Genomic DNA, 12,975 nt, shown 5'->3' on the forward strand with positions numbered 1-12,975 from the left:
TGTTGTGTGTATATATATATTAATATTACATAATATATATTTTATTACATTAAAGTTGCTGTTTAGTGGATAGATGAGTGTGATGCGCTGGATCTTGTGTATTATATATATATATATATATATATATATATATATATATATATATATATATATATATAATACACAAGATCCAGCGCATCACACTCATCTATCCACTAAACAGCAACTTTAATGTTGACAGATTTTATTAGTTTTATTTTAAAAAGCACCTAATCTTGGCAAAAATAATAGATGGGGGTTTAGTTACATTATATGATCATACATTGCATAAGCCTGCCATATATATATTTATTTTTTTATAATTTTTTTTCTTCTACTCTAAAATGCCACATTTCATCTACCTTTCTGGAAAGTTAAAGAGCGGAATCGTATTAATAAGTCTGACTAGTTCTGTTGAGTAGATGTAACCCAGATTTTCTTTTCCATTCTAATCCAAGACAGGAATTCATTGAACATCAGAACATGTATTGTATTTTGTCAACTGTATATCACAGTGACATTGTGTTCTGTATTCTTTTCCCAGTCACAATGAGCACCCCACAGAGAGAGGTATCTCACACAGGTTTGATTTTGTGCAGATGACAAAAAAAGAAGCCTACTAAAAGAGAAGTGACAATAACAAAACAATTCATGCTACTTCAAGACGCAGAAAGAACTCACTGATTGAGAGGAGGAAAGTAGGAACTCAATATATTAGAAACAGGAGAGCGGACTTTTATTCAACACTGTAGTTAGATATTTTTTAAAAGAGTGACATTTTAGGCAGATCTGTAGAAAGGCTTGTAGTGGGGGACATTAGACATCACATTTAATGCAAAAATACAGTACTCCTTTTAAACCCCACATCTTCTAGTTAAAGAAAATATACCATAAATACTCGAGTATAAGCCGACCCGAATATAAGCCGAGGCTTCTAATTTTACCCCAAAAAACTGGGAAAACGTATTGACTCGAGTATAAAACTAGGGTGGGAAATGCAGCAGCTACTGGTAAATTTCTAAATAAAATTAGATCCTAAAAAAATTATATTAATTGAATATTTATTTACAGTGTGTGTGTATAATGAATGCAGTGTGTGTGTATAATGAATGCAGTGTGTGTGTATGAGTGCAGTGTATGTGTATGAGTGCAGTGTGTGTGTATGAGTGCAGTGTGAGTGTGGGTGATGCAGTGTGTGTTTGTGTATGTGTTGCAGAGCCTTGGTGGGGGGTGGGCATTTTTATTATTATTATTTTTTAATTATTATTTTAATAATTTTCTTTGTTATATTTTTTATTTTATTATTTTTTTAATATTATTTTATTTTATTATTATTTATAAATATATATATTTTTTTTCATCCCCCATCCCTGCTTGATACATGGCAGGGAGGGGGGCTCTCACTCCCTGGTGGTCCAGTGGCATTGGCAGTTCAGTGGAGGGGGCTGGCAGAGAGCGTTTACTTACCTCTCCTGCAGCTCCTGTCAGCAACCTTCTCCTCCGCGCCGGTCCGGTCAGCTCCCTCTGCAAGTCCCAGTGTAAGTCTCGCGGCCGCGCTCTGACCCCGCGGCTCTCGCGAGACTTACAGTGGGAGCTGACAGGGGAGCTGACCGGACCAGCGCGGAGGAGAAGGGATCTGACAGGAGCTGCAGGAGAGGTAAGTAAACGCTCTCTGCCAGCCCCCCTCCTACACAGCCCCTTGTCTGTATTATGGCAATGTAAATTGCCATAATACAGACATTGACTCGAGTATAAGTCAAGTTGGGGTTTTTCAGCACAAAAAATGTGCCAAAAAACTCGACTAATACTCGAGTATATACGGTAAGCACTCACTAATGAAAAGCTGACTCGAGCGGGAATTGAAATATCTTTTAACGCATTTAAAAATGTGTCTTGTATCAAACAGTCTTAAATACATACACATAAGTACTAAATAAGATGAAAAAAAAATAGATGCTGACTTATATTGAACTTACTTTAACATAAAGTGCTATGTGCACTAAAGTGGTAATTATACAAACAGTGCAAATTAAGTGCAAAAAATCTTAAGTGTTACAGAAAAAGTGCATTTTAAGTAACATGCAGCAACTAACTGTTCTTTGCATCAACAAAAAAAAATCAAACTGGAAAAAATTATATAAATAATGCCAAGAAATATTTTTATGGAGACTTAAGTCCTGGTTTGAAATATATCTTGTTGCTACCTGGTTTCTGACAAGTCTATGTGGAGGGCTGATACTTACCTGTTTATTTTGAAACAAACAATCTCCAGGTCTTGGTCCTACCAGTGCTCAGCTTTTTGAGTGGCACACAGTCACTCTTTCTTTGAGAGCTGGGAGGGTACATATTTTAAATGATATTGCACTATTTATCTGTTTATTGTATATATTTTAAATATTATTTGTGCACCTTTTATGTAAAAATATTTCATGTATACATTGAATATATATTGATGGATGGATATATGACAGGGATTATAGTCTGGATTGTATTATTTTCTCTTGGTGGATATTGGCAGGATATTAAACGTTTCATGTTGGGGGAAGATCTATGGGTCTCGACATCCCTATATCCTTAAAAACATGACCTACATTCCCTAAATGACTCCAAAAAAATGTGATACAAAATACATTTATTTAATACTGAACCATATCTATTATAATATTCTGCCTATTAAATAGTAATCGAACAATTAGTCAGTTAATCAATAAATAAACCTTCATGTCAAATGTAACTTTAAAAAAAAGCCTGTAAAATAATAATTTTTAAAAAATCATCTACATAGACCAGAATCAGCTCTGGAAATGTTGGGGATTAATGTGGCTGTTTGGACCATTGCTGCTAATTGCATAGTTCCTTTTATTTCCCATGACATCGCTGAAGAAGAATGTGATATATCATGGGCATCAGAGACTATGCTCAATTTCTAAAGAAATAGATCATTTTAGTTATTCTTCTTCTTATTTTTTAATGAAAGGAGATGGATGATAACACCCCATGCTCACATATATTTGTACTGTAAGAGCAATCTTTATTTCTGGGCACTTACACCGGGGGCACTAGCCCCTCACTAGTATTCGCGTTTGGCTGTGTTAGGACTGTTGACTCCACTGTGATGTGATATGTCTTATAACTGCATAGTGAAAAATTGGATGCTGTTAGTGGGCATTTCCTAGCTTTGTGCTTAAAAATGAATTCAGTGGAACACATAGAGAGAATTAGATTAGATGAGAGAAATGTGCACCCAATGGCCTGGACCAGGGCTGCCCAGCAGGTAGATCCTCAGATGTTGTAGAACTAAACCTCCCATGATGCTTTGCACATCTTTGGAATGCCTGTAGAAAAACAAAGCATCATGGAAGCTGTAGTTTTAAAACATCTAGGGATCTACCTTTTGGGTAGCCCTGACCTAGACTCTAGCGACTTACATGTCAAGGTAATGGTGAAAGGGCAGCCATGGTTGCCACACTTTAAATATTAATCAACATTTACTCTACTTTGTGAGTTAGAAGACACACTGGTGTGACATTTTTTACCATACCATTTCTGGTATCCTGACCTGGCTTTGTATCGACAGGTATCCTGTTATTCCTGTCCTTGATTTATTCTTGACCCTGTTTCTTGTTGTATATTTACTTTAAGTATGGCCATTCTAAGGCTCGGTAATAAGCCTTTTGGCTCCAAATTTTGTGGTTTCCTCTTTCCTGGGTGTTGAGATATGACTCCCGTGACGCAACTGTCACAAATACATAGTGAAAATAGTGTTTTTTGGACAGGGTGAAAGTTGGGGAGAATAGTGCCAGGATTAGGTGACTGTCACACCTTTCTGTAGACATCATGTTAATTGTCTGCCTGGTGTCATTTCCTACCCTGGGTGGATAGTATATAAATTTAAGTCCTTGATGTTTGATTACTGTGACTACTTCACACCAAAGCCTTGACTGCAGGGAGGGCAGCTCTTGACGACTCCTCTTTTGCCTCTCTTGTTTAGTTCTTTGTGTTCACTGTTTTAAGCCCAGCCATCCTAAGAATCAGTAACACACATCCCACATACATACACTCCACAGAAGAAGAACTCTCAGGGGTCTTCTTAAATATTAAATACTTTTATTCAAATATTGACAAATGGGTATCAATGTTTCGGTCCTTAGCAAGGACCTTAGTAAACACTTCAAAAAGGTAGTTCCTGAGTAAGAAGACCCATCAGTGCCCTCATTTTGTCATTGGGAACCTATCTAAACTTATTCTGAAAGCATGGCAATGTAAAAGTCTACAGACATCAAATCCACATTGTTCTGATGAATGTAGACCTTAAAATAAAACCTGAACTAAGATTATCTAAAATCAAATTATGTCTTTATTCTATTCCTTTTTAGTTGTATTACTGCATGTTTCTTTTTTTTTTTTTTTGCATAAAACAATTGTCTTTGTAAGATAAACAAGAAATCCAGGCAAAGAGTTCTTGCGCAATCTGCCTATTGGGTTGAAACAATCATCTAGTTTCGGTCTGCTGTATCTCTGAATGCAGAGTGGGAGTTACCTTGCATTTTGATTATGGACTGCTATTGTGAATGGTATTGTCTAATGTGCAAATGAAAATAGCCACTTTCCAACTTTTTAAGCCATCTGGGCTTGACGAAAATATTGAGTGTTGAGAGGTTGTCAGGTATTCTTTATTGGATGACAGCATTTTTTTGTGGAGTTATATAATTCTTTGATTGCCCTTCAATGATCACTGACAAAGTGATCCAACTACTTTTATGATAAACAAATGGGGTATGACAGATAACAAATGGATTGAGTCTGCTATGCTATGATGGCTTCTGTTTTCCTTTTACTTTCTTAACTATCAACATTAGAGCATTTGTATTTTAATGAATTCAGTATGTTAAACAGGGCCAGTTTCCCGCAACTCACTTATTGTATTAACTGAACCTCTCAATATTTAAGGGGAAATACTTCTTCTGTTTTTTTGTAAGTCATCATCCCGACCCACAAGGAACATATAACAGAAATCATTTGTGCTCGATCCTTCAGTTTATGATCTGATAAAAGGATGACTTGACAGCAGAATATGCTTGTTTTTTTCTTTCATTTTGTTCTGTTACTGAATGGAAAAACACAATGACTTGCTCAGTTGCCAGCTTAAATAAAATACATTCTTGAGTAACAGGTGCTTGGGTTAATCAAAGCTAGCTCGAAAGACACAGACGGGGGAAAGTGGCAGCTTTTTCTGGGGTCTACGGCACCATCCTATCACTTACCAAACTCTGCATGGTGTTGGCTGTACGCTTGACTGAGTGCTAAACTGAATTTGATCATTTCCAGGCTAATTTCAGATTCTTCTCAGGTTTAGAAGAGGCGAAGAAATAGATAGGTTGTTGGGAATATGTGGCAGTAGCTAGAAAAAGCAGTATGCCCTTAACATATACTGTTCTTCAGACATTTTACACACACCACGCTCTAGTGCATTGTGTGCAACTGCATTTGAACTGAGAACACAGCTGGTTTAGGGAAGCAAATTTAATTGATTTTAACTCAACCTCAGAATTCTTGGGTCCAATTCAATTAGTTCCTTCCAAAATATGTTCAATCAAAGGAAACCAATTTTCCACTTTTATGATATGTAAATTATAACAATTACATAAACAGAGATATTTTGTTGAAATGCATAAATCAAACGTGACCTTTGAAAGGTTTATTCTCTTAGATCCACGTGTTTGCATCCAAGATGCGTAGAGATATATGAAACTAGTTAATATTTTCTCTCAGAAAATATGATTAATATGTTTTTGTACAAATATATCTTAGTTCTATCAGTTAAAGGAAAACTGTCTTAATTTTGTATTATTCTTAAAAGTAAAAGGGTCTGAAACCTTACAATCAGACAATTTTGAGCTGCACGGCTCTTGCGCATGATATCTGGATAAATATGTTTTTCACAGTTATCCCACAGCTGGAATTTCCTATTGGCTTGTAAAACCAGATGAATAGCACATATAAAAAAGCCATTCTTGACACAGAATCACATGAAAAAAAAAAAATCTTATAATCTATCGCATTATGGTGACATCTTGGGTGAAATCACGTGTAGTTTGATATTTGATACAGTTTATAATTCATATGAGTTGGATATAATTCAGAAGAATCATTTGAATGGCTCCTGACTGATTTTGCAAGTGCAGGTTGATTTGCAAATGTGCATTGTTGTTGTCTTTAGTAAACATCTAAATTACAATGTTGATTTAATTCAGATAGTATTAAAAATTAAAAATATTAGAGGCACAATCAGAGTTTATTAAATAATCTTATTAACCAAACACAGTCACTCAGGCAGAGGAATCGCTAAACTGCTCTCAGAATGCAGATATCTCTGGTCAGTTCAGATGAAGGTTAGTATTATACATGCTTCCAAATAACTTTCTGAATAATAACTTTATATCTGAAACCTAATTTATTTTGTGACAGAATACTTGAATTTATATTTGTTTTTAATTCCTTTGTCTTATTATAATTAAATATATGTATTTTTAGAGACATTGTGCGTCATTGTTTCTATATTTATACCTATAACATTACCAGGAGCGCACATACCAGTTTGGATTATTTTCAGATTTCTTGTTAAACTAAAACTTTGCAACATACTATCTTATAGCTGTCCCTAGACCCCAGGTCTGACAACCACAGTGATGGTGGCTAACCCTCTCTCCCTTGTTCCACAACAGACTGCTGGCAGATGCTAAGGAGACACAGGTGGACATTTCAACCAGCTTCCCCATTCCCCCTATGCTGTGAAGCTGTCTCCCAGTATACAATATATATTCACCTAATATTGCAGGGACATTACAAGCTCAAGAAATGACCACATATACTCTTCTTATTTGTTTTCTATATACCCTCATTTAGGTTCGATGACATCTATGCACACATACTTTTGCCCATATACTTTTTCAGTGTCTCAGTTTATGTATTTATTGATAATTTCATCATGTTTTGTGTCTTTGCTGCATTGCAGAATATAGTTAATAATAATAACAAAGTATTTAACCAGGAAGGATGAAGAGCTGAGTCAACCCTGCCAGGATTTGAACCAGCAACCCAAGGGTTAGAACAGATTCTGCTGATGCATTAGCCCACTGGGCTATTTCACCAGCCTAGCTCTTGAATTTCTCACTTGTTTTTTACTATACATATTTTATTGACGGAATCTTCCAATCTTTCATTTTATTCACTCTACTTTAAGTACCGTAGAGAAAGAATATAAAGAAATTAAAGATTATTGTGCAGCCTTGATACCGTCATTTTAAAAGGTGCAGATGACAAAATATATCAAACCACAATTTCATAGGCTTCAAAGATATAGATTTTGTCATTGTTCTATAATTTCTTTAAGCCATGTTCATGAATTGCTATTGTTGTAATTTTATGAAAAATATCGTAAATTCGCAATTCTATAACTTCTATATATAATGAACCCCCAAATAAAGGAATTATAAAGGAAGGCACTATTGTGATTTTTTTTTTTTTTGTCAGTTCTGCATCATCTTGTCGGTTTTATGAGGAGATACAGAAAGTAAGATGTTACCTTAAGAAGCAAGATAAATTTAAGGAGATGTAAGTCCAGCTTATAAATCTTATCCAGCAGACGAGAAATACAGATTATGTTCACAGCGTGACACCAGATTTATGGATTCACCTCTGTAGTACTCAGAGGCTTAAAGGCAAATAAATATCAACTTTTGGGCTATGTGAGCTACTAAAGCAGGAGAGACTAATATTTAAATAGCAATGCATATAACAATATTAAAATACCCAAAGCATTGCGTGCACTTTGTCTTATGGTCCCAAGCAACAACAACAGCAAATTTCACTTTTCATTTAAAATATTCGCTTGTGAATATATATTTTTTGCCTTTTAAGGATTCATTTGATCAACCATGAATTTTGGAGCACAATTATAGACCAAAATGGCAGAACTATAAAACAACTAAGATTGAAAAGGCTTCAGCTATTTTCGGCATTCCAGATTTTCTCACATTTTCCCAATTTAGTGACTAAATTCACATGAACCATGAAAGCCATTGCTTATCTGCCAATAAACTAAGCTTGTACAACTAATAGCATACCCAGCATTTGGAGTATCGGTCATTTAGGGTGGAACAGTTCTAAAAGTAATCAGTTTCAGCGGGTGATCGATATTGCAGGTAATGCACATTTTACGTCTGTTTGTTAAAGGGACACTATAGGCACTCAGACCTATCTTCATCTCATTGAAGTCGTGTGGCTGCAGTATTCTTGTCCCCTTTACATCACACCCCCTTTTTCAGTAAAAATGCAATTTTACATAAAAGACTGTCACTAGAGGGGCTTTCTGAATTTTCACAGTTTGTCTCGGTGAAATAATCTCAGCGCTGGAATCAGGTAAGTGTTTAAAAGTTTTGTTTTTAACCATCCATTGGGAGGGAACCAGACATTCATTTTAGTTACTTCTGTATTCCTAACACTATAGTGTTTCTTTATTAGAAGCATTGGATAAAGTAGTGCTTCCTGTGCCAATATGTTTTATTATATTACACTGACAGGTGAACAGACAACATTTCGATCATAAACAACATGAAAAGAAGTTTGTGTAAATTAAATAATAGATTTTTCTTCTAACCTAATAGCCCAATTCTAAATAAAGAAGTGACCATTGTTATTATTATTAGTATACTCCCATAAACACACGCTGAGGCTTAAGAAAATAGTTACTTGCGCACTATGCCGAATCCCTGTGCACATTTAAATAACTGGAGATTTTTTTAGGATCACTCCAATGGCCAATCATGTTTAAGCTCACCTATGACATCAAGGCAAAACCTCTTAGGTGAGTCCTACGCTAACAATTCACCTTGCTGCTTTCAATTAAAACTTAAACTCTGTAATAAAACAGAGAGGATTATTTTTCTAACCCCTTGCACACTTATTAACCCTTAATAGGGAAAACATTTGGCAGGCAGCAGCACTATAGGGATGTAGTGGGAGTAGTGCAGGACTTTTGTATACATCAATTTTGTACACATCAAGACTTGCCTGTTAAAATGTCAGTGTACCCTTTTGATTATTTAAACCTTATGACACACTCAATACGTAAATATCTAAGATAATCCAAATTATTATATGTATAAAGAGCCTCAATTACTCATTAGTACTTAGCAGTATGCAGCCACAGAAGGTAAACATGGCATATGCTTTTGTTATATTTTCTTTTTTTGTACTGTTTTCTTTTTTTTTATTGTTCTTTTTTATTATTGTTGCAGTCATATTTTGAAGTTACTTTCATGTAACCTCTAGGTCAACTCTGTGATGTCAGAAACTGCTGGAGCTTAATCTTGCAGTCTCTCATATGCATTCACACTAGCAAGTGAGAACCATGTATTCATAATAGGATAGATTCATGGATCATCAAGCAGCAACCACAAGGAAACAACAAACATACTTGTAAAACATAGATTTAAATATAGCACTGAAATGCTGAAGAAGGAGCCACCTGAGTGTCATTTGTGCTCCCAATAAAACGATTAAGAATGTTTTGTGCATATTAGTGTATCGCAGAACTCCATAATAAAACAGTAAAAGAAAATACCTTTTTTTTTGTCTGTATAAGGGAATCTCAGAAATCGAACACAATAAACTCATTAGTATGTGCTGTGTGAATGAATATACCACAGAGTCTCAAACCAAAAAAAGCTTAATGTTTATGAGTATTACACAGAGCACCTGTTAAAGGGACACTATAGTCACCCAGACCACTTCAGCTCAATGAAGTGTTCTGGGTGCAATGTCCCTCAGGTTTTAACCCTTCACATGTAAACATAGCAGTTTCAGAGAAACTACTATGTTTACATTGCAGGGTTAAGCCAATCTCTAGTGGCTGTCTAGAGATTGGCAGAGTTAGAATGAGCACGCGGTTCTTGCCACGCATGCGCATTCTGCTCCACTAGGGAGCTGACGTTGGCGGGGGAGGAGAGGTCACCAGTGCCGAGGAACTATTCTTCTTAACTTTGTTTTAGTATTCTTTACTCCACTTGACAAAATGTGGCAAAAGGTGGAGCTACCTTTTTCACATTTGTCATTTTCCCTATTGCATGAATGGCATTGTCTATGGAGAATCCCATAGTCTCTCATATGCAAGAGTACAAAGGGATGGACTCCTTGCAGCTGAAGCAGAAGATGACCCGCAGGAAGACCATGCAATGGACTGGTCCCGGTATGTATTACTCAGCATCCCCTGCAACTCGCGACCACCGGACACCCAGCAGAGCAGTCACTATTGGAGGTCTTCGCAAATTAGGCAAATACTTCAGAGGTTAACAGAGTCGCTTTAATTTAAAACTTCTTATCTTTTACGCTACTATCTTAATAGCCTGCAGCAATCTTATGTGTGGGATTAAATTCAATTAACATAGCAGGACATAGAACATTCTAACATAAATGCACCATGTCAGATCTGATTGAAAATGAAACAAATTTTTCATGTTGGCTTTGTGAGTCACAGCCAAGGGAGTTGTAACTAGGGCTGCATGTATAGAGGCAAACTTGGTTTAACTTCTACTTGGCAGAGAATTGTGCACTGAGACTGCAGGGGCATGATCTATACACCAAAACTTCTCAATTAACGTTTCCTTTTTTTAGTGCTCGTAGAGTTCCTTTAACTGTCTTGAGCAACATAAGCATGTTGGATGCAAAAAAAATAGGGTTCAAGTGTCCATTTTGGTCACAACATTCAGTTAAGTCTATAGAAAATTGAAAGATCATTAAAGTTGTTGTAATCTCCTTTTTGCATTTTCCTTCTCTATGGCTTCTAAAAGGTTAATGATGAAAAATGTGATGGGCTTCTAGACTTAATTGCTCAAACCAAATTAATTTCCATTGTGCAGAAGTGTCATTGCAAATATATATGGGGTAATCATATAGAAAGATTAAAATCTGTTAAGGTATAATGCCTTAGACACTTTATTGATCAATTGAGATAATTTGTATTGACGATTTTAGTTCTTGTAGGAATCAGTCATGTATGATAACATCATTGTAATTGCTGTGGTAACACTGAAATAATATTAGCAAACATATATTGACAAATTATATATGTGATGAAATCCATAATTTACTGCAGAAATGGTCATTTCAGTAAATGCTGACTGACATAACTCATTTAAATGCAGTTAGCTTGCCGCGCAACATTCAGCAAAGAGTAATGAAGACCATAAGATCTTCCACAAAGACATACATTGAATATAGAGCATTGCGTCTACAGTAAAGTATCTTAAAGGAAAGGGACATTTGAATTAAATATTGATAAATCTATCTATATATTGATAGACAGACAGACAGATATTTTATAAACAGACATTAATGCAACCCTCCTTAAAAATATTAATAATCATTACAGCATCAGCATATTTTATATGTTCATGCTGGACATAAAAAATATTCTATCATTAAATCTATTTCAGTCTGGAGACCCTAGTGGTCATCTGATAACAGCCACTAAGTGGGGATTTACTAACACCCTATGCATTAAAGGGCCAGGACTAATTATGCCTACATGAATATTGCAGACTTAGGTGTTTAACAGTAACTTTATCTCCTCACTTACTTAGGCATGGGTGTTTGTTATGATTTATGATTTATATTTTTTCTTCTATGCCTATCTAGTAAGTCTCACAAGGAGAGAGGTTTTCTTTATTTTACTTTATCCGTCTGTCTACTTTTGATTATTAGGGCTGCCAATCTTTTAGACAGTGACCTTTCTCACTTTGGCACTTTTTCTGGTGCTTAGGTACTAAGTGGAGATTTACTAACACCTTATGCATTAACCCCTTAAGGACCAAGCTTCTGGAATAAAAGGGAATCATGACATGTCACACATGTCATGTGTCCTTAACCCCTTAAGGACCAAACTTCTGGAATAAAAGGGAATCATGACATGTCACACATGGCATGTGTCCTTAAGGGGTTAAGGGGTTAAAGGGCCAGGACTAATAAAGCCTATATGAATATTGCAGACTTAGGTGTTTACTAACTTTAGTAATTTATTATTATTACTTTCTGTTACTTCAGATATTTAGTGGTGCCTGATGAGACCTGCCTGCCTATCGGGTGGTTCTAAGTGTATAGGCTATTCAATGGGCCCCCAACAATGGCTGGTACGTTGTGGTTGCAATGGCAGTAGTTCTGCCACTGTTTTTTAAACATAGAAAGCATCATGTAGCAATTGCATCTCAGTTTTTCACTGTATGTACGTACATAATGCATCACACTGCATAGCAGCTATTGCCCATTGTCTTGTAAGATATGAACCTTAATTTTCCTTTCTCTCTTTAAATATCTTAAATGGTCTAAACTTCAATATTTTATATTTGTGGATTTTTATCAATTTCATATTTTAGCAGGATTGTATGAAAGCTGCTTTGCACATGGGCCCTTTATACATAAAATAAAGAGTAAATATCCTTGAAAATCTTGACCACATTACAACATTTCACCTGCATTGGAATACAACCTCATTTTTCCATCACATGTCTATCTATAATGATACAAATCTATCAGCACTGCCATGATCAATAAAAAAGACCATTTCACTGATCTAGGTTCATATTGATATTTATACCGATACTACAATAGCTGACATTTTACTATAATGCAATATGAATACAACTGATTTAAGTATAGCCACATATATGCCACACATTTCTTTGGATATGTTCTATGTATAGCGTCAGAAATATGTCAGTTCAATTACTGGATTTTATTGATGTCTCCTTGATTCCATCTCTAAGCTTTGCCTTGTTATATTTCAGGGGTGAGTCTGCTGATCCCACATGAGGCTATTGCAGAAGATAACTCCTGGGAAATCTATCTGTCAGTCAATCAAGGGGAACCAAGGTAAAGTGAATGATAGACACACGGAAATGG

General features: G+C 35.7%; 1 protein-coding gene across 4 annotated transcripts in view; it reads left to right on the forward strand.

Annotated features, from left to right (window-relative positions):
• UNC5D (unc-5 netrin receptor D) overlaps positions 1 to 12,975 on the forward strand; it is a 603,711-nt gene that overhangs the window by 490,319 nt on the left and 100,417 nt on the right. For all 4 annotated transcript variants that reach the window (XM_063448679.1, XM_063448680.1, XM_063448681.1 and 1 more), the window contains one exon: positions 12,861 to 12,945. In XM_063448679.1, the coding sequence (XP_063304749.1) occupies positions 12,861 to 12,945 (85 nt within the window). The remainder of the gene's footprint in view (positions 1 to 12,860; positions 12,946 to 12,975) is intronic.

This window comes from Pelobates fuscus, chromosome 3, assembly GCF_036172605.1.
Source record: "Pelobates fuscus isolate aPelFus1 chromosome 3, aPelFus1.pri, whole genome shotgun sequence".
Lineage (NCBI taxonomy): Eukaryota > Metazoa > Chordata > Amphibia > Anura > Pelobatidae > Pelobates > Pelobates fuscus.